Below are 24,855 nucleotides of genomic sequence, written 5' to 3' on the forward strand. Positions count from 1 at the left end.
GAGTGTGTTCATTTAAACTTTTCTCTGACAGGGTGTGGGCACTGCAAGAAAATGAAGCCAGAATATGAGAAGGCTGCTGAGATGCTCCATGCAGACAGTGATGTAAGTTGATTCCCTTTCCTAACTCCATTTCCAAATGATCCTTACAGTCATAAAAATCATTCTCTTTTCTTGCAGCAACTGTTTCAGCTGTTTCTCTCTTCCCAAGGGGATCTGAAAGAGATGGTTCCAAAGTACAATCTCATCGGTAATGCATGAGATCTGCCAAAATTGTTAGCAAGAACATTCTGTCTTTAAACACACACACACACAAAAACTGTAAGCATCACAAGGTGTTTATATATTCAACAGTGAGGCCTTGTGTTCTACATAACATGACTCAACCCAAATGCTACATGGAAATGTTTTGTCCTCCCCATTAATTGCAGATCTAAAGCTTTATGCCAGGAAAGCACTGGTTTTAATTTATGCTGTGCACTTGTAAGCTAAGCTCCTAAGGGTGCTTCCTTCTTCTGTTTAAGCAAGTGGTACAGGCTTTGACTTAATTTCATGCATACCTGGTGCACATTCTAGGTAGGTTGAGAAAAATCATGAACAGTTATTATAAAGAGTACAATTAAAACCACCCCCTAACAAGTCACACTTCCTACTTTGGGGATTCAAGAGCGTGCCATGAAGGTATCATTGCATTTTGAGAGAAAATGTCTCTTGCTGTTGAATACTTGGAAGTTTGAAACAGAAGGATGGAACTTTGAAAGGCCAGTAAAGGCAATTAGGAAGGCCTACAAGGGAAAGCCAGTGGGTTTGTGCATACATATGTATGCAGACACTTGTAGAAACCCTTGAGTTAAGGCTCAGTCATCTCACATCACATGTGTACAGCAAGCACTGGACGTGAATGCTAGCCAGTGAATAACATCTGCACACTCATGTCTCTCCCCTTGCAAGTTGCAAGAAGAAGTCTAGCGGATTGACTGGGCATCTTTCATGAGGGCTTCCCTTGAAATGGATAGAGTGGCTTATCATAACAAAGCTTGTTAAGCATTCCAGCTCTTGGTAGTGATGGAAGGGTTCAGTCACACCTTTGTGCATATGCTTTGCACTTCCTTTGTAAACCTATTCTGAATGACTTGTCTGTGAATTCCTCATATCCTGTCCAAGCCTGTGACTTACGACAGATGATTTAGAGTTTCAGGTATTGCTCTTATATTGCAGAAACCAGGTGTCCTGGCAGCAGTGGATGCTACTGTCAACAAAGCTGTCGCAGAAAGATTTCACATATCAGGCTTTCCAACACTCAAGTACTTCCAGGATGGAGAGGAGAAGTACACTTTGCCACACCTCCGAACAAAGAATAAAATTGTTGAATGGCTCCAGAAGTAAGTAATAGGTAGCAAAGATTTATTAGGGTTAATAACTAGCCACTGATTATTTCTTTTAAAAATAAGGAAATCCACAGTAGCGCCATCTCTTTACATTTTAATAATTTACAGACTGTGCTTTCCCTGACATATACATACACACAACTGTGGGGTTCTCCTGAAAGCTAATTGAAAATGGGCTGTGTTTAATTTTTAAAAACCAATAAACCATTTTTCTGGAGGGCAATTTTATAATTCTTTATAATTCTTTTCCAAACCAAATGTTTTCTGTTTGCAGTTACCTTAAGCCACTCTTCAGAGAAAATAGCAAACATTTGGCAGAAGGGAGAGGGAGGAGAAGAATGACTGAAGAATTGATAATGCTTTTCTTTCTAGATGGAGGCTCTGTCGTCGTAATGTAGAAATGTAGCTCTTGTGTCTTTTCACTAATGGTTCAGAATGTAATATAAATGACATCAGAGGAGTGATGACAACAGAAACTTCTTTCTTTTTGTCTGACTCATTGCTGCTTATTCTGTGCCTGAGTTACATGTCCAATGCTGTTCATTGACATTGAATACACCCTTTTTATTTTAGCCAAGTGATTTTGCATAGAAGCATAGGATCCTAAAGTTGGAAGGTCCATGAGGTCCAACCACCTGCTTAGGGCAGAACTCACGTTAAACCATTCCTCTCAGATGGCAGTGCAGTTGCATCTTGAATGCCTCTAGTGTGGTAGAGCCCAGAACCGCCCCTAGGTAATTAGGTCCAATGTCATACTGCTCTAACAGTCAGGAGGTTCTTCCTGATGTTCAGCCAGAATCTAGTTTCCTGTAACTTGAGCCCATTATTCCATGTCCTGCATTCTGGGATGATTGAGAAGAAACCCTGCCCTTCCTCTTTATGATAGCCTTCAAGTACTTGTAGAGTCCTATCATATCTCCCCACAGTCTTCTTGTCTTGAGGCTAAACAAACCCAGTTTTTCAACCTGTCCTCATAGGGCTTTGTTTCCAGTCCCCAAATCATCCTTGTTGCCCTCCTCTGAACCCTTTCCATCTGCTCTGCATCTTTCTTGAATTGTGGGGCCCAGAACTGAACACACTACTCCAGATGAGGCCTAATGAGTGCTGAATAAAGTGAAACTAGTACTTCATACAATTTGGATGTGATACTTTTATTAATGTAGGCTAAAATAGCCTTTGCCCCTTTTTGCAGCTGCATCACACTGTTGACTCGTATTCAGCTTGTGATCTACAACAATTCCAAGATTGTTCCCACTGCAGTATTGTTGAGTACCTTCTTGTAACTATGATTGAGTATTGAGATTAATTTCTTTCTTGATGTAGGTGGTGAGTCGAAAAATTCAGGGTTCAAGAGAAGGATTGTAAACATAACCTAGTTATAGCTCCTGGGACTTCATAACTTGTCACATGTGTAACAGACATTAGTAGTGTCTGAGGCAGGACTGGCCTTTTTATAAGAGGGATTGAATCCCTGCTCCCCAGATGGCGGATCCCAAAAGGCTGCAGATTCTACCTCCAAGCAAGAGAACTTTGTGCCCTGCCGAGTGTGTCAGAAACCCATGCTGACCATTTGCCTGCTATAGCCAGTGAAGCTGGCACAGCTCTTTGAATCATCACCTGCCTGGTGCCTTGGTTTGAGGTCTTGTTCAAGTGTTGCGTTGCTTTTCACACCTTCCCAAACAAGATGGAGTTAATGGTCATGGAGTTGAGATACTGAAATGTTATCTTAGTAACACATTACATTATTTTGTAGCTGCCCAACAGGAAAGATGGATGATGCAACCTCTTCATCTTGCCTGCCTGCCTGTCTGTCTTATGTTTATACTGCCCAGTAGCTAGAGATCTCAAGATCTGTTAAGTGAATGTAGCTAGGAGACCAGCAGTAGCAGGTGGAACATGAATGTTAGCCCAAAGGACAGTGACCGTTACTGAGAAAGGAGCCAGAAATAAAGGATCACAACAAGGATTTGTAGAGTTAATCAGAATATAAGAAGGGTCATGCTTGGTCAGACCAAGGATCCATCTTTGTCTGCCATTCTGTTCACACCATGGCCAGCCAGCTGCCCACAGGATCCCAGTAGTAGGGAACGGATGCCACAGCAGCCTTCTGTTCAGGTTCCCCAGCAACTGGTGTAGATAGGCTTCTGATACTTGACATATCCCCATGGATCATGCAGCCTCATGTATATACTTGACACTGTTGCAGTATTGGTGTGCTTTTTGTTTTGCTTTGTATCTAGGTTAAAAATATATTTTCAAAAATCCATATTTAGCCTAAATCAATACAGTCCCCACTACTTTAGTCGATGGCTGTATTTGTTTATTGTCACTTAGGTATAATACTTTTATAGTGTGTAATAAAATCCCTATGTAGTTGTGCATATGTAGAACATTCAAAAGCTGAGGTTTAATGCATTTGAAAACCTGTATAGTTCTAAGAGGTAGGACTTACCAGTGGTAGTATTCCTGTAGTTGGTTACAGAGCTTATTCATTATGAAAGTTGCCAATTAGCCCAGGGCAAATTGCATTTTTTGAATCAAATGGTAAATTCATGAGTTTAAAATGCTTGCAGTATTATGTGTCTCTTGCATTCAGCAAAAGAATACAAAAGTGTCCTTTTGGTTGAGAGGGGAATGAATTCTTAATGGTTTGTTCAAAATGTTGAAATTTGCCAGGTTGGCATTAAGGATGCATACAAATAACTTTTTTCAGTGTTTTGAAAACTCCTTGGCAGTGCTTAACTTTTTACCATATAATTGGGATACTTGTGCCTTAAGGCACATACTCTCCACTTTTGAGCAACTGAGTTTTAATTAACAGTGTTTTGTAGATTTATTAGCTGTGGCTCTTGAAAGATCATTATAGCTAGTTTAATTAATTTGGTTTCATTATGGCCTTATGAAAGAGCTTAAGTATAGTGTGCATACCTTAAATACTAATACACTGAATAGTGAGAGATTCTTCAAGTAGACCTGGTTCCCACAGGAAGTTTATCTGTCAAAGCAAACAGTCCATGAGTCGCCATTGGATTGTTTCCAAAAGCTAAGCATAAAAGTATATTGTACTTGAAATCTGGACATCAGGTTCAAATATTAGCTCTCTGAAGACCTGACTGAGTTATATTGCTCTGTGAGTAATAAATGCTTTGAGGATAAAATCTGTATTTTAAAAGTAAATTTGCAAATGCATATCCTTATATAGTCAGACCCCCCCACCCACCCCCCCACAACAAAAGTGAAGTCTTGGCATAATCAGGGTGCTCCAAGATTTCAAAAATGCAAAAATATCTTCAGGAAAAATATCTAAGTGGGGAAAAGCCCACAGTGGCCCAGTGAAGAGTGAACATTGTCAATGGGCATTGAACTCTGAGTGTCCACTGGGTTAAAAAAAATTAGAAACCTGTCACAGAGGAATTAGGTAGAAGAAGGAAGGCATGACTTACATGATGGAACAGGTACACAGGATCACTCCTCGTGGCAACATTTTATTTTGTAGTTCCCGTGTTTAAAATCTGTAAATTTTGTAAAATCTGCATGGATTGCATATTAAAGTGGTTGTGTATCCCATTGACATGATTGAAAAGGTGAAAACACACAGTGGTGTTAAGTCAGTTGGGTTCAGAGTATTGTGTCTGAACAGCATAAAAGGCCACACTATGGACATGGATTTTTTCAGTAGACTAGAAGATGGTGATCTGGAAGTGGGGAGATTAACATCAATCCTTTTGTCCTGGTCAGATCACTAACTTTTGAGGTCTAGGCTTTCAGCTTCCTTTCCCCTCTGCAAGGTTGGAGGACCTATTAAAATGGTTCACCCCTGGAGATTAATGGATTCTGATGGTTTCTAGAAGGGTCTGAGGAAAAGCAGAGCTTTTCCTGATGGTTCATGGCCTCTTACAAACTGGGACAGAGAAAGAAATTGTGGAACCCTCAGTATCTTGCGGTGATGATTTGCACAGCACTTTGAGGGTAAAGTCACTTGGATTTGCTATGAATTAGAATCCACATTTGATACAGTTCCATCGATAGAGGCATCCAGAGCACTGTCTGCTCCAACTTTATTGGATGAGTTTCAGTTATTGAGGCTTAAGGATGTGGTCAAGATGCTTGGCCAGGTTTAGTCCACCACTTGTATGCTTGACCCTTGCCCATCATGACCCTTGCCCATCATCGCTTGCAGTCAGGAAGGGATTCATATCTGTGTCCAAGAGGGTGTAAATTCCTCTTTGAAAGACAGGGTGTTCCAGCCTCTTTAAATAAAAAGAAGCTGTAATTAAACCATTACTGAAAATACATAACCTGGACCCAGAAGATGTCGACAGCTATAAGCTGGTGGCCTATAGCAGGGGTCCTCAAACTTTTTAAACAGGGGACCAGTTCACTGTCCCTCAGTCTGTTGGGAGGCTGGACTATAGTCTGAAAAAAATATGAATAAATTTCTATGCACACTGCACATATCTTATTTGTAGTGCAAAAAAACAGGAAAAATAATACAATATTTAAAATGAAGAACAATTTTAATCAACATAAACTTATTAGTATTTCAGTGGGACGCATGGGCCTGCTTTTGGCTAATGAGATAGTGACACCCCAGAAACGTGTCCACAGCAACACAATGAGTATAAAACTGATACAATTAGGACCATTTCTGCAGAGAACAATCATAAGCTCATCATGAGCACAGAGCTCATTTACATATGTGGTAGTGTGATCCACAGGTGATCACTTTTTGGAAAGCAATTGGACAGGTGGTGATGAAGCGATCTGTCACCTCCACACCACCTTTTTTAACTGCAACCTCCAATAGCAACAAATTGACACTAATAAAACTGCACTCACATCAGTGCACACCCAAAGAAATACATGACATGTGGCATCCTACATCAAAATTTGCATTACAATTTATTATTCATGAGCAAAAAGGAGGAGGAGAGATGGAGGGGAGCAACTTCTGAATCTGCTAAAAAATATGATTTTTATTTTTAAAATATACAAAACAGCTTTAAAAAAAGAGAAACTCACTGAATATCCACTAAGTCCTGCAACCCAAGTCCATCTCTACAAATTATGTCTCTGCATATAGTTTGTAAAGATTGACTCGGGTTGCAGGACTTAGTGAATATTCAGTGAGTTTCTCCCTTTTTTAAAACCTTAATTAAAAAATGTTTGCTCCACTTGCTTAGCCTGCAAAAAGGGAGAGCACGACATGAGGGGGAGCCATGAGGGCGCACTCACCTCCATCAAGGCCTGCCCGGCTCCTCACCGCCGCTCCACTTCCAAAGGAAGGTCCCCTCACAGGCGCTCACCTGGCTCCGGGAGAAGGCCGCGAGGAGGGAGGTAATGGCTGCTTTCCACGGGCCAAGACAAAGGGAGGCAAGGGATGGGGCCATGGCCAGCCAAGCGGGGTGCCTCCCACATTTCACATTTCCCTGCCACAGGGGGAAGAAGCATGGTGGCCACTTGATGACAGCGGTGGCTTGCCCTGAGAAGGCCACAGCGCAACCCGGGGACGTGGCTCATATTTTGTGGTTAATAAAAATAAATGGATTAACCTTATTACATTGAATGTTACGGAGAAATTTGATTAGTTCACAACCAATTTGGTTCACGACCAGAATCGTAGAACAAATTAAGTCTATGAACTGAGGAAATAAAATAAATCTGACACAGAAATATTCATTAATAAAAGTATTATATAGTTGAAAATATATTTATATTTTTATTTATATTTATATTTATTTTTCTTACCTTCTGTCTTTTTTTAGTGTCTTCGTCTCTCTCTCTCTCTTCCTACTGCCCTCTTCTCTTCTGTATTCCTGCTTCATATTCCTACTCTGTATTCAGAGCCAACGCATGCATGCAATAGGAGGAAGAGCTGGTGCGTGCGCAATTCACGCTAGCAAGAGCAGCACAGCAGCAGGAGCTAGCCAGAGCAAGCAGAGAGAGTTGGTGCATGTGCAGTTGAAGGGAGCTGTTACAATTTGGTGCTTGCGCTGGCTCTCTGCTATTCTCCGAAACTGAAAGAGTTTCAGAGTACACCTGCACCAGCTCAGAGCTTTTAGACTCGTTCGGAGATCGTTTTCTTCAAATGAGTCCAAAAGCTCTGAGGCAGGCCAGATAAATGACCTTGATAGACCATAGTTTGAGGACCCCTTGCCTATAGGGCAAGGTGTTTGAGTAGGTGATGGCTGAACAGCTCCAGGCACTCTTGGATGAAACTGATCATCTGGTTCCTTTCAATTGGGCTTGAGGCCTGGCTTTGGAATGGAGATTGCCTTCGTTGCCTCTGGGATGATCTTTGCCATAAGAAAGACAGGATTGTGACCCTGTTGGTTATCCTGTACCTCTTAGCAGCTTTTGATACCATCAACCATTGCATCCTTCTTGATAGGCTGGTTGGTTTGGGAGTTGGAGACATTGCTCTGTAGTGGTTCTGCACCTTCTTGACTGGCCAAGATGGTGCTTTGGGGGATTACTGTTCTGTGCTGTGGTAGTTATGCAATGGGATACCACAGGGCTCTGTTGTATCCCCTGTGCTATTTAAAATCTACATGAAACAGCTGGAGTACATTAACTGGAGGTGTCAGCTGAGATGTCTCTAGTATGCTGATAACACTCAGCTATACCTCTGTTTTTCATCTGATCTAGGTGAGGCTGTGCCCATTCTGAATCAGTGTCTGGGCTTGATAATGGATTGGATAAGGGCCAATAAACTGAGGCTTAATCTAGATAAGATGGAGGTTCCGTTGGTGGGAGATCATCTGTCCAATTGGGTGACATTAAATCTATTCTGGATGGGGTTGCAGTTTCCCTAACAGAGTTCCTAGTTTAGGGGTGCTTCTGGACCCTGAACTGTCATTGGAGTCACAGACTGACCTGCTGGCCCCAAACCCCTTCTGTCAGCTCAGACTGATTCATCAGTGATGACTCTACCTAGACAGGAAGTGCCTCGCGACACTGTTTTATGCTCTGGTAAATCCTCACTTGGTTATTGTAATGTCCTCTGTCTGCGGCTGGCTTTGAAGTTGGTTCAATAGGTCCAGAACAAAGCAGCAAGGCTGCTGACAGAATTGACCAGTATGACCATATTGTGCCAGTCCTCTTTCAACTTCACTGGTTACCAACTGAAAACGAGGCTCGATTCAAAGTACTTACATTTATATTTAAAGCCCTAAACAGCTTGAGTCCAGGTTATCTAAAGGATCACCACTTCCCTTATATGCCTACCCAGACCCTGCAGTCATCCTTTGAGGTCCCTCTCAAGAGAGTCACCTTTAAAGGAAATAAAGGATGTGGCTACTAGGGGAACGGCCTTTTTGGCAGTGGTACACCGACTGTGGGATCAGCTCCCCAAGGAGGTGTGCCTGGTACCCACTCTATTTTATTTTAATACATTGTTTGTTGTTTATTTGCACATTTTGATTGTGTAAACCACCCAGAGAGTCATTGAAATAAAATAAAACAGACAGACAGATAAATAAATAATAAAATCAGAAGTTTGTGCTTCAGTTGAATATGTTTCCTTCAGATTGTACATATCTGAAGCACTTAAAATAATATTGCTGAAAATGAATACAAACAAGTCCATTACTTGAAATTATACACTATGGTTTGAGTGCTTGAGTACTGTCAATTCTAATGCAGAAACAAGGTAAAACAATCAATGTTTGTCCCTTTCACAGGAAGAACAAGTGACAAGGGAGAATTTTGATTCTAATAAAAATGTCAGGCATCATTGATCATATTGACTAGCAGAACTGTAGCAAATTACAGAATATTTTACTTTACAGCCTGAACAACCTGTCCAGATCAGAGGGTTGAATAAATGAGTGTTTTAGTCCCATAGCACAATGGTACAATTGGGATACCTGTGGTTGCAAAATCTGACCAATAATGTGATTAAAATAATTTCTGTGCACAAGGAAAAAGATTCATCCTTACAGCCTTCAATGTAAGTTACACAGTTGCAATAGAATAGCTGAGTGATCGATCCACTTGTATTCAGTAAATTCTCACTTTGTCACCAAAATGGAAAAAGAGATTATTACCCAAGAAGACTTGCACCTTTAAAAAAAAGGTTGCTCTTCATTTGTAAAATATGTTGTACTCTATGAAACATTGATTTGTTGTTGTTGTTAGTCATGAAGTCGTGTCTGACCCGTCGCAACCCCATGAGCAGCATTCTTCCAGGCCTTCCTGTCCTCCACCATCCCCCAGAATCCACTTAAGCTCACACCAACTGCTTCAGTGACTCCATCCAGCCACCTCATTCTCTGCCATCCCCTCCTTCTTTTGCCATCTATTGTGCCCAGCATTAGGCTCTTCTCCAGGGAGTCCTTCCTTCTCATTAGGTGGCTAAGGTATTTGAGTTTCATCTTCAGTATCTGGCATTCTAAAGAGCAGTCAGGATTGATCTCCTCTAGGTCTGACCAGTTTGATCACCTTGCAGTCCGAAGGACTCGCAGGAGTCTCCTCCAGCACCACAATTGAAAGACCTCAATCCTTTGATGCTCAGCCTTCCTTATGGTCTAGCTTTCACAGCCATACATTGCAACTGGGAAAACCATAGCCTTGACTATATGCACTTTTGTTGGCAGGGTGATGCCTCTGCTTTTTAGTATGCTGTCTAGATTTGCCATAGCTTTCCTCCCCAGGAACAAGCGTCTTTTAATTTCTTGGCTGCAGTCCCCATCTGCGGTGATCTTGGAGCCCAGGAAAATAAAATCTGTCACTACCTCCATTTCTTCCCTATCTATTTGCCAGGAGAAACATTGATAGAAGTGTGATAAACATACTGTTATATCCCAACCTAGTAATCTCAAGAATGTCTTGCTGAAAACAACCCAGCTTCATAGCTTATTTCAAGCAGCCCTTAGTTCAGATTAAGTAGTGGCTGTCAGGTTAACTGTTGTTTATCAAAGATAAAAATGTAAGCTTCCCCTTACCCCATATTTGACGCATGCTGCTGCTTCTTCGCATCATAATAAACTATGGTTTCATGATGTGATTATTTTAAACAGTCCTGAAGTAAGTAAGCAGCATGGTCTGAAAATGAATTTTATGTAAACCATGGGGCTGGTAGGTAGCTAAAAGTTAGTTCAAAAAATACAGTTAACAATTCAAAATGAAAATGTGGATCAGGTTGATAAATATAAACTTCTTGGAATTTAGTTGAATGAATAGAGAGCTCATAATAATGTAATAAAAGTCAGAATTGAGATAACCTGGAGTATTTTAAGATAAAAATATAATATGTAACAACAAAATTAGTCTTGAGAATGTGCATTGTACAGTTTCATTTATTTTTAGTTCTACTGTATGGCATAGCAGCATGGACTTAGAACAAAATGACATAATAAAAATAGAAACATTTGAAATGTGGATTTGTTGAGGATGTGCAGCAAAGAAATACTAAGGAGAGTTACATAAAAGATCAAAATTACCGTATTTTTCCTTCTATAAGACGTGCCTGACCATAAGAAGCACCTAGTTTTTAGAGGAGGAAAACAAGAAAAAAATATTCTGAATCAAATGGGCACATAATCACAGGCACATTCCCCATCACTTCCCCATGGGCTGCACGTCTGACAGACTTACTGCACACACATATTCACTCTATAAGACGCACAGACATTTCCCCTTACTTTTGAGGGGGAAAAAAGTGCGTCTTATAGAGCAGAAGATACAGTATATAACACACAAAATGTAGGAAACTAGAATATTTTGGTTATATACTGAGAAATGAAAAACAAAGACTTTTGCAGCTGATTATAGAAAGTAAAATAAGTGGGAAAAGATGTGTTGTAGGAAGAAGGAGGTTTTGACTGAAAACCCTGAAAGAATGGGCTAGGGGCAATAGAATATCATAGGACCATATCTAAAGACAGTTTAACCATGACGATATGCACTTCCAGTAGGAAAGGAGAAGTCATGCTAGTATCAAGATGTCTGGACTAGCTGTATGTTTTGAGATAAGTAGTTCTACCAAACATTTATTTTGATAATTTTTGCCATGGTGAGTAAATTACAAAATTATTTTCTTTCACCTTCAGTCCTCAGGCACCACCTCCACCTGAACCATCTTGGGAAGAAAGGCAAACAAATGTTATCCATCTTGCAGGAGAAGACTTTAGGGAATCTTTGAAGAAGAAGAAGCACGCCCTTGTAATGTTCTATGCCCCATGTGAGTAAATGTGTTCTTTGTTTGCATGCTTAGAGGTCATCCTTATATTAGGGACTAACTGGAAAGGAGAAATAGCTCTTTCATGCTTTTCCATCAAACTGGACTTGAGTGCCTTCTATTAAATAAGTGGCCACAGCTCAGTAGTAGAGCCCATGGCTGTTTTCAGAAAGTTCCAGGCTCATTATTTTACGTTTCTGGTTTTTCGGCGCCAGGTAAAGACCTTTTTATTTAAACATCATTTCAATTGTTAAAACATATGATCTGGCCAGGGCAACTTCTTCTTCCTTCTCTTTCTCCTCCTATATTTTTATTTTATACTGATAATTTTAATTTTATATTTGTAAATCAATGTATTTTTTGTATTTTTGTATTTAATGGTAGTTTATTATGTACTATTGTATTTCAATGTATTTTATCATGTTGTAAGCCGCCCCGAGGTTTCGGCAAGGGGCGGCATAGGAATGTTATAATAATAATAATAATAAAAAAATTATTTGCCATTCCCTGTTAAAGAATCTCATTCACGCAAACATGAATAGAAGGCCACTGCAAAGCCTTCTGTTCAGTGCAGGAAGGCTGGGAATTGAGATGGGGGGAGCTGGCACACATGGGAATATAGAGGGTTGGGCCATCATGCACAGCTTTATTTTTCACACCAGAGATGGGCATTATATTGGCCTCCAGACATGCTGGTCTACAGTTCCCATTAGCCCTTGTCAGAAAAGCCAGTGGTGAAGGACAATGGAAACTGTAGACCAAAACGTATAGTGGCCATAAGTTGCTACCCCGCCCTACACAGTTTAGTTGCCACATGTTCTATTATGCCTAAACAGGGCTTAGAATACTCTTCCTTAATTCCAGCAAGACTATTCTAAAGAAAGTGTTATGTTTATTAGCAATCTTACCATGAATATTGAAATGGGTCATCATAATTAAAAAGTGGGCTGTTGTTGGTTGAATATATTTCTCAATCCCTTTGAGATAAATGACTTGACTTCTGATCTACACTTAGTCATGTATATGCATTTAATTAAGAGTTCTGAGTAACTCTATGATTAATGTATTTATGCATACTGGAATATAATTTCCTGTGTTCAGAGATTCTGCATGTTCAGTTTTGTCTCAGATAAATGTGAGAATCTGTGTGGTACCTTTGATATATAATGCGCTCATAGTCACTAGCCTCTTCTTAATCAAGCACTGTAGGAAGTAACTACTGAATATTTTACATCTCTGCTTGCAGTGAGATAATTATTAGGGAAACAGAAGTAGTACAAATCATTGTGTACTGAGACTGTTCCTTTTCTGCACCAGTTATGTGCCTTCTGTTTAAATTTGATCAATTATCTTTATTGCTTTCTCAAGCTTGGGACCTCTTAGGGTTTTTATGCTTACCAATTACCACTAACTTGCTTATTTTAGTGCAGAAGGAAAACCACTAAGATTGGCAAACTGTTTTCTTTCAAATAATTATGTTTTTCCATTCAGAGCCACATCCCAGGTCAGTGGTGCTCCTCAGATAAAGTCACCATACTGAGTTCAGGAAAGAGCTCCAAACATCTTTTATGATTAGGTTGCTTTTGGATCTGGAAAGTTCAGATCAGCTGCTTGATACTTTTTTATGCATTTGGTTTAGTTAAGCTATAAATTCTGCACAGATGCTACTGCACCTGGCAAATCCCCATAAGTAGCTGATGAGAAGTATAACATGCAAAGTTCAGGATTCATGAAAGATCCCAATGGCTGCTTAAGAAAAATGCATATCGCCATTTTTGTAATCAAAGAAGTACCTTCTGCATTCTTCTATTACAGGTGTGGTCCTACAACAAATTGCTATAGGGGCAGTGGGTGTAAGCTTGTGGGGACTCCAAGGGATGGTGGAGGACAGGAGAGCCTGGAGGAATGTTGCCCATGGAGTCATGATGGGTCAGGCACGACTTTGCAACTAAGAACAGCAACATTCCACTTTTGGCTTTCTCTCTCCTTTACTCGCATCTCACAATTTACAGTTAATATTTAGTACCCAGCCAGTGATTAGTCTCAGACAGCATGACTCAAAGACTGATTGAGTTGCTGTTGAAACATGGGTTACTCAGTTGTCTGAACCCAGGCACATAATACGCCAAGGTCTGTTAACCACAAACAACCCACAGTTCACAGCCTAGCAATAAACCATGAATTCCTTTGTTTGGGGTTCAACCTGGTTTGTTACATAGCTGGATTCAGGCAACATGATTACCCATGGTTCAGCAGTCTTGGAGTGTAGGATATGTTGATATCTGAACTCAATACATTCAATCTTCATTTGCCTCTTTCTCTATTTCAGAGTGCTTCCTTTCCTTTCCTTTCCTTTCCTTTCCTTTCCTTTCCTTTCCTTTCCTTTCGGCAAAGGTGAAATAGGCATTACTGATGTCCAGTCACAGCTACATTAACATTTTGGATTATTTCCATTAAATTCTGTTTCTGGACATCTAAAAATATCTTATTAGTATAAGACAAGGAATGACCCAGTGATGGCAAACCTTTTAGAGACCGAGTACCTAAAGTACAACCTAAAACCCACATATTTATTGCAAAGTGCCAAAACTACAATAAAACCTGAAAACTGAGCTTTTAGTTTAGAAAAAAGTCTAAAAGACCTCACAGCCAGTCTAAGTAAATATATATTTATCCTTGGCAGCGCACTGAATGGCCATGCAAAAGCTCGGATGAGTCGTGGCTAATGAGTCGCAGCTTGTTACATCATCGCCTGGCGCTGCTACTCCTTTCCAAGCATGTGCATGGCCCCTATGTGCGCTGTTATTCAGTGCTCAGTTGCTGGGGTGATGCTGCGGCAACTTGGTTTATATGTCGACAGGAAGAGCTCTGCTTGCCCACTGTGGAACATGTGTCAGAGGTCCGCCACCACTGCCCTAACCCTACCCTGGTACACTCCCCTAACCCTAATATAGGGGTAAAGTTCCATGGAAAAGAGGGCCATTTTGAAAAAGCATTCCTTGAGTAGCTTTTTCTGCACAGCTCCACATTTCTGCCCATTCTAAACACATTCCAACCATCAAAACCATGTCAGGACACCTTGTTTTTCTCACCCTAACCCAGTGATGGTGAACCTTTTAGAGACCAAGTGCCCAAACTGCAACCCAGAACCCACATATTTATCACAAAGTTCCAACACTACAATAAAACCTGAAAACTGATGTTTTAGTTTAGAAAAAACAGCTTGAAGCCAGTCCAAGCAAATATATATATATATATATATATCCTTGGCAGCGCACTGACCAGCCATGTGAAAGCTTGGACAAGTTGTGGCTAATGAGTCGCGGCTCATGACATCATTGCCTGGCGCCGCTGCTCCTTCCCGAGCATGCGCATGGCCCCTATGTGCACTGTTATCCGATGCTTGGCTGCTGGAGCGATGCGGCAACTTGGCTTGCATGCCGACAGGGAGGGCTCTGCTTGCCCACTGTGGCACGCGTGCCATAGGTTCTCCACCACTGACCTATCCAGTCAATAAGATGGTTCTCCAAGGCCTTTATGTATTTTTGTCTCTTCCTGGTAAGCTTTTCTTCCCCTAGCATTTTTTAACCTCTGCAAACCCTCAGCTTACATAAACATGAGCATTTGAAAAACTGAATCAAAAATAGAGCAAATGACATGGAATAACAAAATAAGAAAAAATGAAATATAAAATCAACATTGGCCATAATAGACCCTTCAGAAGCCATAGTCCTTTTTTTTTCTTTTTCTTTCGCTTTGGTAGATAAGAAGAAGATTCTAGATCAGAGGTAGGGGTGGTCAACCCCATTGCCTTGCATATGTTTAGATATAAAATTCCCCTAAACTCCAGCCAACAAGGCTGACTTGCAGTGACTTAGGAGAGATGTGGTTCGAAACATCTGAAGGACACCAGATTGTCTACCTTTTTCCTAGATAGTGTCATACAGATGTTATAAAGATCACCTCCTTTCTCCTCAGAGTGTAAAATACACAGTTGCTCAAAGATGATGGACAAATCCCTGGCTTCTTTTCTCCTGCAATTTGTGATATCTTTACCTTGAATAATAGATGGATGAGAAAGTTTGCTTATGTTCATTTGCCTCAGCCATCTGAATATTGCATGTTGCCACAAATGCAGTGAACATTTATCCAGAACATGAAAATTTTAGTCTTTACAAGTTAAATAATGAGGAGCACAGGATCTCTCTTTTTTTCTTCCCCCTTTCCCTTCTGGGGACTCACAAGATAGAATTTGGTTTCCTGAGTTGGACAAAATGTGCATCTCTCTCCCCCCACCCCCATAAACATTTGGGTAAAGGGTGGCGGCCGTGCGTGTTGCCTTGTTAGGGAATTGAGGAAAGCTTCAAGAGGAAGGAAGGCAAGTTTTTGTAAAGGAGGAGGAGGCGTTGGTATTGTTGTTGATGTTGTTAATATTATTTTGATGGTGATGGTGAAGCTGAACAGCTATATGGTTCCTTAAGTGGATGCACAGTAATTTAAAAAACCATAAAGCAATAAAACAACATAACATATTAGAACATTAAAACAAATACCTAATTTTACATTTGAAAGCTGTGTCTTCATACCCTTTCTAAAGGGTGGGTCCAATTCTAGTTCTTAAGCAAGTACATGTCACACGAATGGACCTCTGCAGGGAATGGTGTCCAGGGTTTGGAAACATTGCCCTATGAGGAGAGACTGAGCTGGGCATGTTCAGCCTTGAGAAGCAAAGACTGAGGGGGGACATGATATCCCTGTATAAGTGCCACAAAGGCTGTCACAAAGAGGAAGGTCAAGATCTCTTCTTGCTGATGCCAGATGTAGGACATGAAATAAACAATTCAAGTTATGACAACCCAGATTCAGGCTGGACATAAGGAAAAGCTTCCTCACTGTCCGAGTAATACAACAGTGGAACCAGCTGCCTAGAGAGGAGGTAGGCTCTCCCACACTAGAGACATTCAGAAAGAAACTGGACAGTCATCTGAGTGGGATGGTGTAACTTGGTGTCCTGCAACAGCAGCGGGTTGGACCTGATGGTCGGCATAGCCCCTTCCAACTCTTCTGTAATTCTGTGAAAGGTGTCCCTCTAATGCTGTGCTTGCTGTATGGGGGTATGTTCATAATGAGGCAGCTAGGTCCAAAGTCATTCAGCACACCCTGAAAAACTAAACAACTATTGTCGTGCACACTTGACTCAGAGGAGTCTTTGGCGCATGTAGAGGAGAAGGAGACTTCCCGTGGGAGCCAGGCTTCGTTGCAGGAAGATGTGTATCTGGTGCCAGTGGTACAAATGCCTCCCCCCCCCCCACTCCCTGACGAAGCTCTTCAAAGAGAAGAGGGCGCAGATGGGACTAGAATTCAAGGAGGAGCCGATAGTGAACTGCAGTCAGAGGGCAGTCGGGCGGTTGCCAAGGGAACAGTTGAGGAGCCTGATGATAACATTCTTGGGTATGCGGGAATTGGCATTGGCCCAGCAGGGGGGTTGGAAAATGCGCACTCTCACAGACGCACGCACAGACTGGGGCAATTGGAGACAAGAGAGTTAGAAAGATGGAAGGAAGGAAGTTTGTTAGACCTGCCCAGAGGGGTGGCCCAGGCAGGTCAAAAGCATTCCGTAATCTGATCTCTTTCAGAAAGAGAGGACAACTTCGCCATTTTCAGCCATCACCATCATCATCATCGTTTCCTGTAACTGTATTGGCAACATTTCGTAGAATAAAGGATTTTAGCTACAACTGCCTGGTTCATTCTTTTCGTTAGGAAGGAGCGTCAGCCTCAGGACAACTATTGGGAATGATTACAGACTAGCCTTTTAAAACAGGTGCAATACAGTGTACCAATTAACAGCGTAGTTGCTGTGCTTTGCACCAATTGTGTAACTTTCTGATGTTCTTTAAGTGTAACCCCACATGGAGTACATTGCAATCCACTCTGTGGGATACACCCAAGGTTGCTACCTTGAGTAATTGTTACCAAGTCAGACCGATTCAGTAATGGTCACAAATAGTGTACCAAGTATAATTGTGCAAATGCACCCTTCACCTCCACTGCCACTTGAATATACAAGAACAGCATGGGATGAAGGAGCACTCTTGGGCTATGAACCTGGCCTTCACGGTGCAATAGATGTAAACCAGGGCCAGTTTGAAGTGGGTGCTGAATTGCCCGCAGTAGGCTGCCTGAAGGCTGGGCAATGTCTGTCTGCAAGTTTGGACCTGGCCACTGATGTCATCACCATGCCCATTTTGCCTTTCAATGCATTGAAAAAACTTGAGTTCCATGCCTCTCTTTGCATGGGGAAAGAGACTTATGCAGCACTAGGAAATGCACCAACCATGTCCCTGGTGTTGTGCATCATCCCTACGCAGATGCCATGTGAATGGATTTAGCCATAGCTGGAAACAGTGTCTCCTACTTCTCAATTCAAGCTGAGTTCCTGCTTGTTATCCATGCTGCACCTTCGCACATTGTGGATGATGCAGGGCAAGTGAAGCCCCTTCGATGAAGTGAAGGCTGGAGCTTGTCCAGCCATTGCTTTGCCTGAGGAGCACATTCTCCTATTGTTTGCTAGAGGCCCCTGTTTTCATCTTCCATCCATATTCTATAAATCAGGGGGGTTCATAGGAGCTTGTCAGGCCATTAAAATTAACACCTTTTAATTTGTCTTTCTGCCTATATATGAAGTCGTGTGTGTGTGCGTGTGAGAGACACACAGACAGACAGTGGCCCTATTTTACTTCCTTGCAGATAGATACTCGGCTGTTTGCATTTGCTATTTAGAGGGAATGAACTATGCTATATATCTGTGTTTTATTTTGATTTGCTTATGTAATACTAGTCTCGGGGTGAATACTGCAATTACACATTACCTCCTTTGACAATATTGCTTCAAGAGCTGGAAAAGTCTTCAAAATTAATGGAATATCTGCCAATGGGAAGCAGACTTATCAAGTGATGAACTATAGTTCAGAATCACAGCTGATTGTATGAGTTGGCCTTTAACCTGCTTTCTTACTCACAAACTGGTTTCCTCATCCATTAAGCAAGCTCTGCAATTTATAACATTATATTCTTTTCTGCTTCTAGCATGGCAAGAATTTTAAATTGTTAGACTGGGTCTTTACCAGGGTTTGGGGCAAGTCAAGTTTTCAAGTAAGGCAGAAACAGGAATAGGCCAGCATCACAGAGTACTTGAGTGGAGCAGAAAGCCAGATAAGTTCATCTGTATGTTACTCCATCCAACACTAGGTCACGCCTGAGCCTGGTGGAGGGGGATTGGTTTCTTTTAGAATGGTTAAGCCCACCGCTACTCTGACTGAGGAATTTTCTTTTGAAAGTGTTGGGATTTTCAGAGGGTGCAGGTTTAAGCTCCTAGTCCATGACACCTTCTTATTCCTTAATATTTTAAGGCACTATACAAGAATTAAATTTCATAAAAAGTTGTTGATTCTGCCCTATTTTGGGGTTAGTTCTAAGCAAAGTGTGCTTCTCTCTCATTTCTGACTCTCTTCAGTGCCTCAAAAGACTGTCCTACATAACACCAGATATACTGCCCTGTAATGCTAAATGGTCAGCTCTTACTAGTCAGCCAGAATTGTCATAACATCAATAGTGATTTTGTCTTTAAAACACTGTTATTAGGTTAAAACCTGAAGGGTAAGGAATTCAGTTGATCTCCCTGACCGCTTATTGAGGTGAAACGTCTGCTTTAAAAGTGTCCCACAACATGTACACAAATAATTATGAATCAGCCTTTGTTTGGAGTATGTTGACTAGATTGAAGGTGGGACAAGGTCCTGCCTTATTGATAGTTCTGAAGGAAAGATAATTCTCAAAAGTTGTATTTGTCATTCTAGAATAAGGAGATCTGCACATCCTTAGATGTGTACAACTGTGGACAGGTATACAAACCTTTCCTTCAACTCATCTGTTTTACCCTTGTTAAGAAAAGGTTAGCTAGTGTTCATATTTGGAAAGGGGACTGATACACCATGGATCCTTTTTATTTCTCATTTTAGCAGCATGGTATGGTTATATTAAAGTTAACCTTCCCAAGTTTTTTTTTTTATTTTGTTAGTAGAAAAAGAAGTAATAAGAAAATGAAGGGTTTACCTTTCTTCCTAATGCCTAAAAAGAATATTTACAATTATTATTTTTGCATGCTTTCCCTTATTTTTGGGGAAGTATCCATTCTTCATCCTAACATACTTAATGAACATGGGGACCTAAATTTTAAAATTAGGGCCAGTATCCAGTGTTCTTGCTCCACTGACAGCATTGATAGAGCACTAGGCAACTGCTAGTGCAATGCCAATTGTCTATGTTGGAGTGATAGGAAATGCCAGTTTTGTATAATCCCCAGAAAACCTGTTATGCCTATGTACACGAACAGTATACTACTAGTAGTCACTTAGGTTAGTGCTGTGTCAGTGAAGCAGCAGCACTGGGTACTGCCCAAGTGTTGCAGCTTAATTAGTAGACTAATTTTAAAGAATAAGTCATGACAAACATTCAATGAGCTGAACTTTGATTTGTTCTGGAATTCTGTTGTGAACTATAGTGAGAAATGAAAAAAAAAGTCTTGACATGTTTTATTTATTTATCGATTTATATCCTGCCTTTTTCCTACAAAGGGCTCAAGGCAGCTTACATCTCCTCCTCCATCTTATCCCCACAACAACAACCCTATGAGGTAGGCTGGGCTGAGAGTCTGTGGCCCAAAATCACCCAGTTGGCTCCATGGCTGAGCGGGGACTAGAACCCAGATCGTATGAGTCCCAGTCCCATGCTCTTAACCACTACACCACACTGGCTCTCACATGTTAATATTTTTCTGTCTTGTTCTAATGAGCATTAGTTTATACTCTCAAACTTTTCAAAAGCAAGGCAACTAATCAACTAAAAACTCATTAATCAGGTTGCAGCTCTAGTAAAGATTTACAGGACCCCAGGAGACAACTGTGTACAGTTTTTATTTTGAAGGAACCCTTCCCCATGAGGCAAATACTTCTTGCTATAATGAGGGATAATGAATTGGACTGTCATGTGTATGGGTTTTCATACCAGAACTTGTCTGCTTGAGGGAGGAAAGTGGCTTGTGTGCTTTCCTCGTCATATGACTAGACTGCCTGTTGACTCTCTGGCCTATGCAGAGGTTCACATGTAATGAAAGTCTAGGTTTTGAATCATAGTTTATTGTTGAATTGTAGGTTGTTTTGTACAAATTCTGCATTATGCTTTAACTATAGCATGCTAACCATAAACAATTCAGAGTGCACAGCCCAGCAACAAAACATGGTTTCACTTCCTGAGTTATTTGTGGTTAACTACCCATATTTTAATCATAGCATAGGGTTTGCCCATGACAACTCATACTTCAAAAACAATCCATACTGAACCCATATGCTGGGTTGTTGTTTCATGTAAACTGTGTCACAGTCTATTGTCTAACTGCAGGAAAGATTAACTTTGCCTTTACCTATTTTCCTTAGGTAGTGGTGGAAGTGCAGAATCTGCTTTCCCATGTGAATTTCTCTTTGTCAGAATATCCTTAATGGAGTAAATAGTGCTCTTCTCAGCAGTATTTTGAGGATTGGTAATTTTTTCCTTTTTTCTCTCTTAAAGATGGATCTCTGAAATGATTTCCTGCTATTGTGGTCAGTATTTAAGTCTTGCTTTTGTTGTTGGAGTGTATTAATTGGTACTGAAGGAGCTGCCCTTAAAGGTACTTGTTTAAACATTACTCTTACTCCAAAAGTTGTAAGTCAGCTTAATGGACTTGACTGCTAGTGAGGCAGTAAGTGTGAATTCAAAGGTAGGCTTTCCAATGCTGACAGTAAAACCTAAAGATAAATTTTTCAGGTTTTGCACTCATAAAGCTTCTAGTTCTTGTATAACAGGATTTTGCTATTAAATCTACAATAACCTTAAAATGTTGCCTGTGATTTAATTGCTAGAAAGGAGATTAACTTTAGTATGCAGCCATGTCAGCTTTTAAAGATATGAACATTTTCTCTTTGGCTGAAGAGTTTACATTAGCAGCACCAGAGCACCATTTTCTCTATAAGTATGTTCCTATTACCAGCCAATTGCAAAGATCTCAATGTAGGGTTTTAGCAGCTTTATTTGATTTGCTAACCCTGAGGACTTTGCACTGGGACCTAATATATTGTTTTTACCCCTGAAAACAATATATTGTAGGGGTGCTCAGTTAACATTTGCTTCTACAGCAGTAACTGTCTAACATTACCCTTGTGGAGCAGAATTTCATTTAACCTTGGGACTACTGGTGATAGGTAAAAGTAGGGGCAGGGAATGAGATAAAAAGCAGTATAGGCAGTCCCTGAGTTAACAAACATTTGAGTTACGAACAACCTGTACTTACGAACAAGCTGCCATAAAGCCTTTTTTTTTTAATTACTGAACAAATCATCATCACCATGGAGGGAGGGAGGGCCTCCAAAGCATCACCGTCAGGGATCTTCCTGGAATTTCCTTGGTGCAAAGAGGAGGACCTGGTAAGCTTGTCCCCCAGCCAGTAGAGATATTTGCAGTTTTTCTGTACATGCCTGTGCCCCTGACCCCTGCAAATATGGAGGACTGAGAATGTGTGATCCAAGTTACATATATACATTCAACTTAAAGACGAATTTCCATTTTCTCAGGAATGAAGCTTGTTGTTCGTAACCCGGAGACTGCCAGTACTCAGACAGAAGGTTTGTGGGCAGAGCTGCTCCCGCAGTTCCATCTGTGCCATTCGAGTGCTTGGCATATGGGCTGTTCTGAGCAGGTGAACTTTTTCAAGGGTCAGTGGAACTCTGAAATGCTTACTTGCTTCTCAGTAAGCCTGGAAAATGAAAGCCAGTTCCTTGGCTGATGTACCGTGATCCTTTCTTCCTTTTCAGCAGAGAGAGGCTTGAGCAAGGGAAATGAGTTTTCAGTCTTGTTGGACTTAGAAGGATACTCCGATGAGGTTTTGGGAAAATGCACTCCAGTAATGACTTTCCCTTATAAAAGGAACTGAATGACTTGGAAGCCCTAGTCCAAAGTATTGTGAACAGGTTGCTCATGATCACATTAGTTGTCCTGGTGCTTTTCCTGACATCTAAAGCCACTGATCACAAAATAAATTAAAAATGGGAAATATCTTCTAAATAAATTAGAATTCTACCACTCTGTGCGGAAAAAAAGAAAGTTTTAAAAATGTATTTATATGTTCCAGATGGAAAACTATTTTTTTACTCAAAACTTTGAGTTTCTTGATTGTAATTATTTTTAATAGAAAAAGTGTAGAGGCTAAGAGGCACAGAAGCATGCTGGAAAATGTAAGGCTTTTTCTGTCTAACCTCCATAGGATTCTGCTTTTAATAGCATATGTCCTGTGTTATAGACTTTCAACTTTCACATAAGTATTATTCACAAGGACTTCTAAGAGAGTTGATGCAAAATAACTTGTGAATACATTCCTTGCTTTTCTGGGACATTCTTATTCTCTTGTGGAAGTCATGTATATTACCAGTAGGTGTATCTAGTGTTTATAAAAATTTGTATATGTCTACTAGCAGTATACATTTTTGTCATATTTATATTACAAAGTCAGTAAAATGAATGCTTCTTGGCTCGTATACCTGCTGTTTCTTGTAAACACTTGAAGTGAAATGTAGCTACTCATTTACTGTCTTTGAATTACTCAGTTTTTTTCCTCGTACGTGTTCTCCTTTTTCCAGGAAAAGGCATCTTTCTGATTAAATTTCAGTAATATTTCTAATCAAATAGAAAATAAAGTATATCCTCACTTCTAAAAATCAGGAAATAATGTACACATTGCTCAATAATAATTGTTTACAAGTAACTGTGATGGACACATACAATGATCTATACATTGTATATATGATCCACACATCACATTCTATACCTGGCATGCTTGTCCGTTCATTCCTGAAAGTGATTCCTTTGTAGGCATTCTGACCTGGAATGTAGGGCTAAAAAAACTATATGGAGAACATTCAGTCGAGAGGGCCTTTGCAATTGCGGTTTACCACTATATCCTCACTGGATATGCTTCTCTTACTGTAAGGTTTGTACCTGACTAGAGGTAGCCTGGTGTTCAAATCTCTAATTGGCTTAAAATCAGCTGCACCACAATGTGGAGAACACACAAAATTATTGGGAGTAATTGTTTATATGAGTGCATGTGAATGCTAAAAGGGAACTCCAGATCCCCTTGGGTACCCTTGAGCCTGCTCTGTCAAAACAATCCTGCTATCAGTTCAGCAGTAAAGTAGAGCCATGCGGAATCACACCTAAGGCCTACCATTCTGTTCATGTAGTGGCCAGTCCAGCTGCCTGTAGGAAGTCCATAATTAGGGCATGAGAGCAATGGCACCCTCCTCAGCAGCTGAAGTACAGAGGTATACTGCCTCCAAAACTACAAATAATATATAACCATCATGACTAGTGGCCATCAGTAGTCTTATCCTCTATGAATCACTCTTTCAGTAGACAATTCCATAATTTATCTGTGTGCAATGTGAAGAAGTATCTCCTTTATCTGTATTGATTCTTCATTCAGCTCCCTGAAAGACCACGGGAAAGGTGGGGGGGGGGGATCTGTCCTCTTTCTTCACACTATTTACAATTTTTGGCAGTTTTATTTTCAGTTCCTTTTCTAAATATGCTCAACACAGAATTCACCCCTTTTACAACTGTGGCACATTGGTTCAAATTGTACAGCATGCTGCTTGCCCCAATTCCAATATCTGCTTCTTGACTGGTCATTGCCAGCTCAGATCCCATCAACAGATGGGATTTTTGGCCCCAATGTGTATCACTTTACATCTGCTGTCACCCTAACTTAGAGAGTTCCTTTCAGAGTTCTTTTCAGTTTCTTCTTGTTTTAATCATCCTAAATATTTTGCGTTCATCAGCAAGCTTTGCTACCTTGCGGTTCTTTATCCGGATCGTTTATGAATTACTTCAGAAGCGCTGATCTCAGTGCAGATTCTTAAAAGACCCTGTTGTTTATACTCCTCATGTACTGTTCTTGTATCCCTACTATCTGTTGTGCTTCCTGTCCTTTAACAAGTGACTGATCCTCTTATATTATGACAGCTTAGTTTGCTCAGGAAAATTAGGGGAGGCATTTTGTTTGGACATTCAGGTAAACAACGAGCACATTTGCATGTCATGTGAAGTTGCCCTACAAATAAGCCATGGTGGATTTTCGTTTATTTACAATACACTCCACAGACAGTCAGGCTTATTGTGGGTTGTTCTCTTCCTCCTTTC

General features: G+C 40.7%; 1 protein-coding gene across 1 annotated transcript in view; it reads left to right on the forward strand.

The window, feature by feature from the left end:
- PDIA5 (protein disulfide isomerase family A member 5) overlaps positions 1-24,855 on the forward strand; it is a 212,512-nt gene that overhangs the window by 157,924 nt on the left and 29,733 nt on the right. Inside the window, exons 12-14 of the mRNA XM_044438271.1 lie at positions 32-102; positions 1,216-1,379; positions 11,438-11,568. Of these exons, the coding sequence (XP_044294206.1) occupies positions 32-102; positions 1,216-1,379; positions 11,438-11,568 (366 nt within the window). The remainder of the gene's footprint in view (positions 1-31; positions 103-1,215; positions 1,380-11,437; positions 11,569-24,855) is intronic.

Source organism: Varanus komodoensis, unplaced genomic scaffold, assembly GCF_004798865.1.
Source record: "Varanus komodoensis strain SLA01 unplaced genomic scaffold, ASM479886v1 scaffold32, whole genome shotgun sequence".
Taxonomy (NCBI): domain Eukaryota; kingdom Metazoa; phylum Chordata; class Lepidosauria; order Squamata; family Varanidae; genus Varanus; species Varanus komodoensis.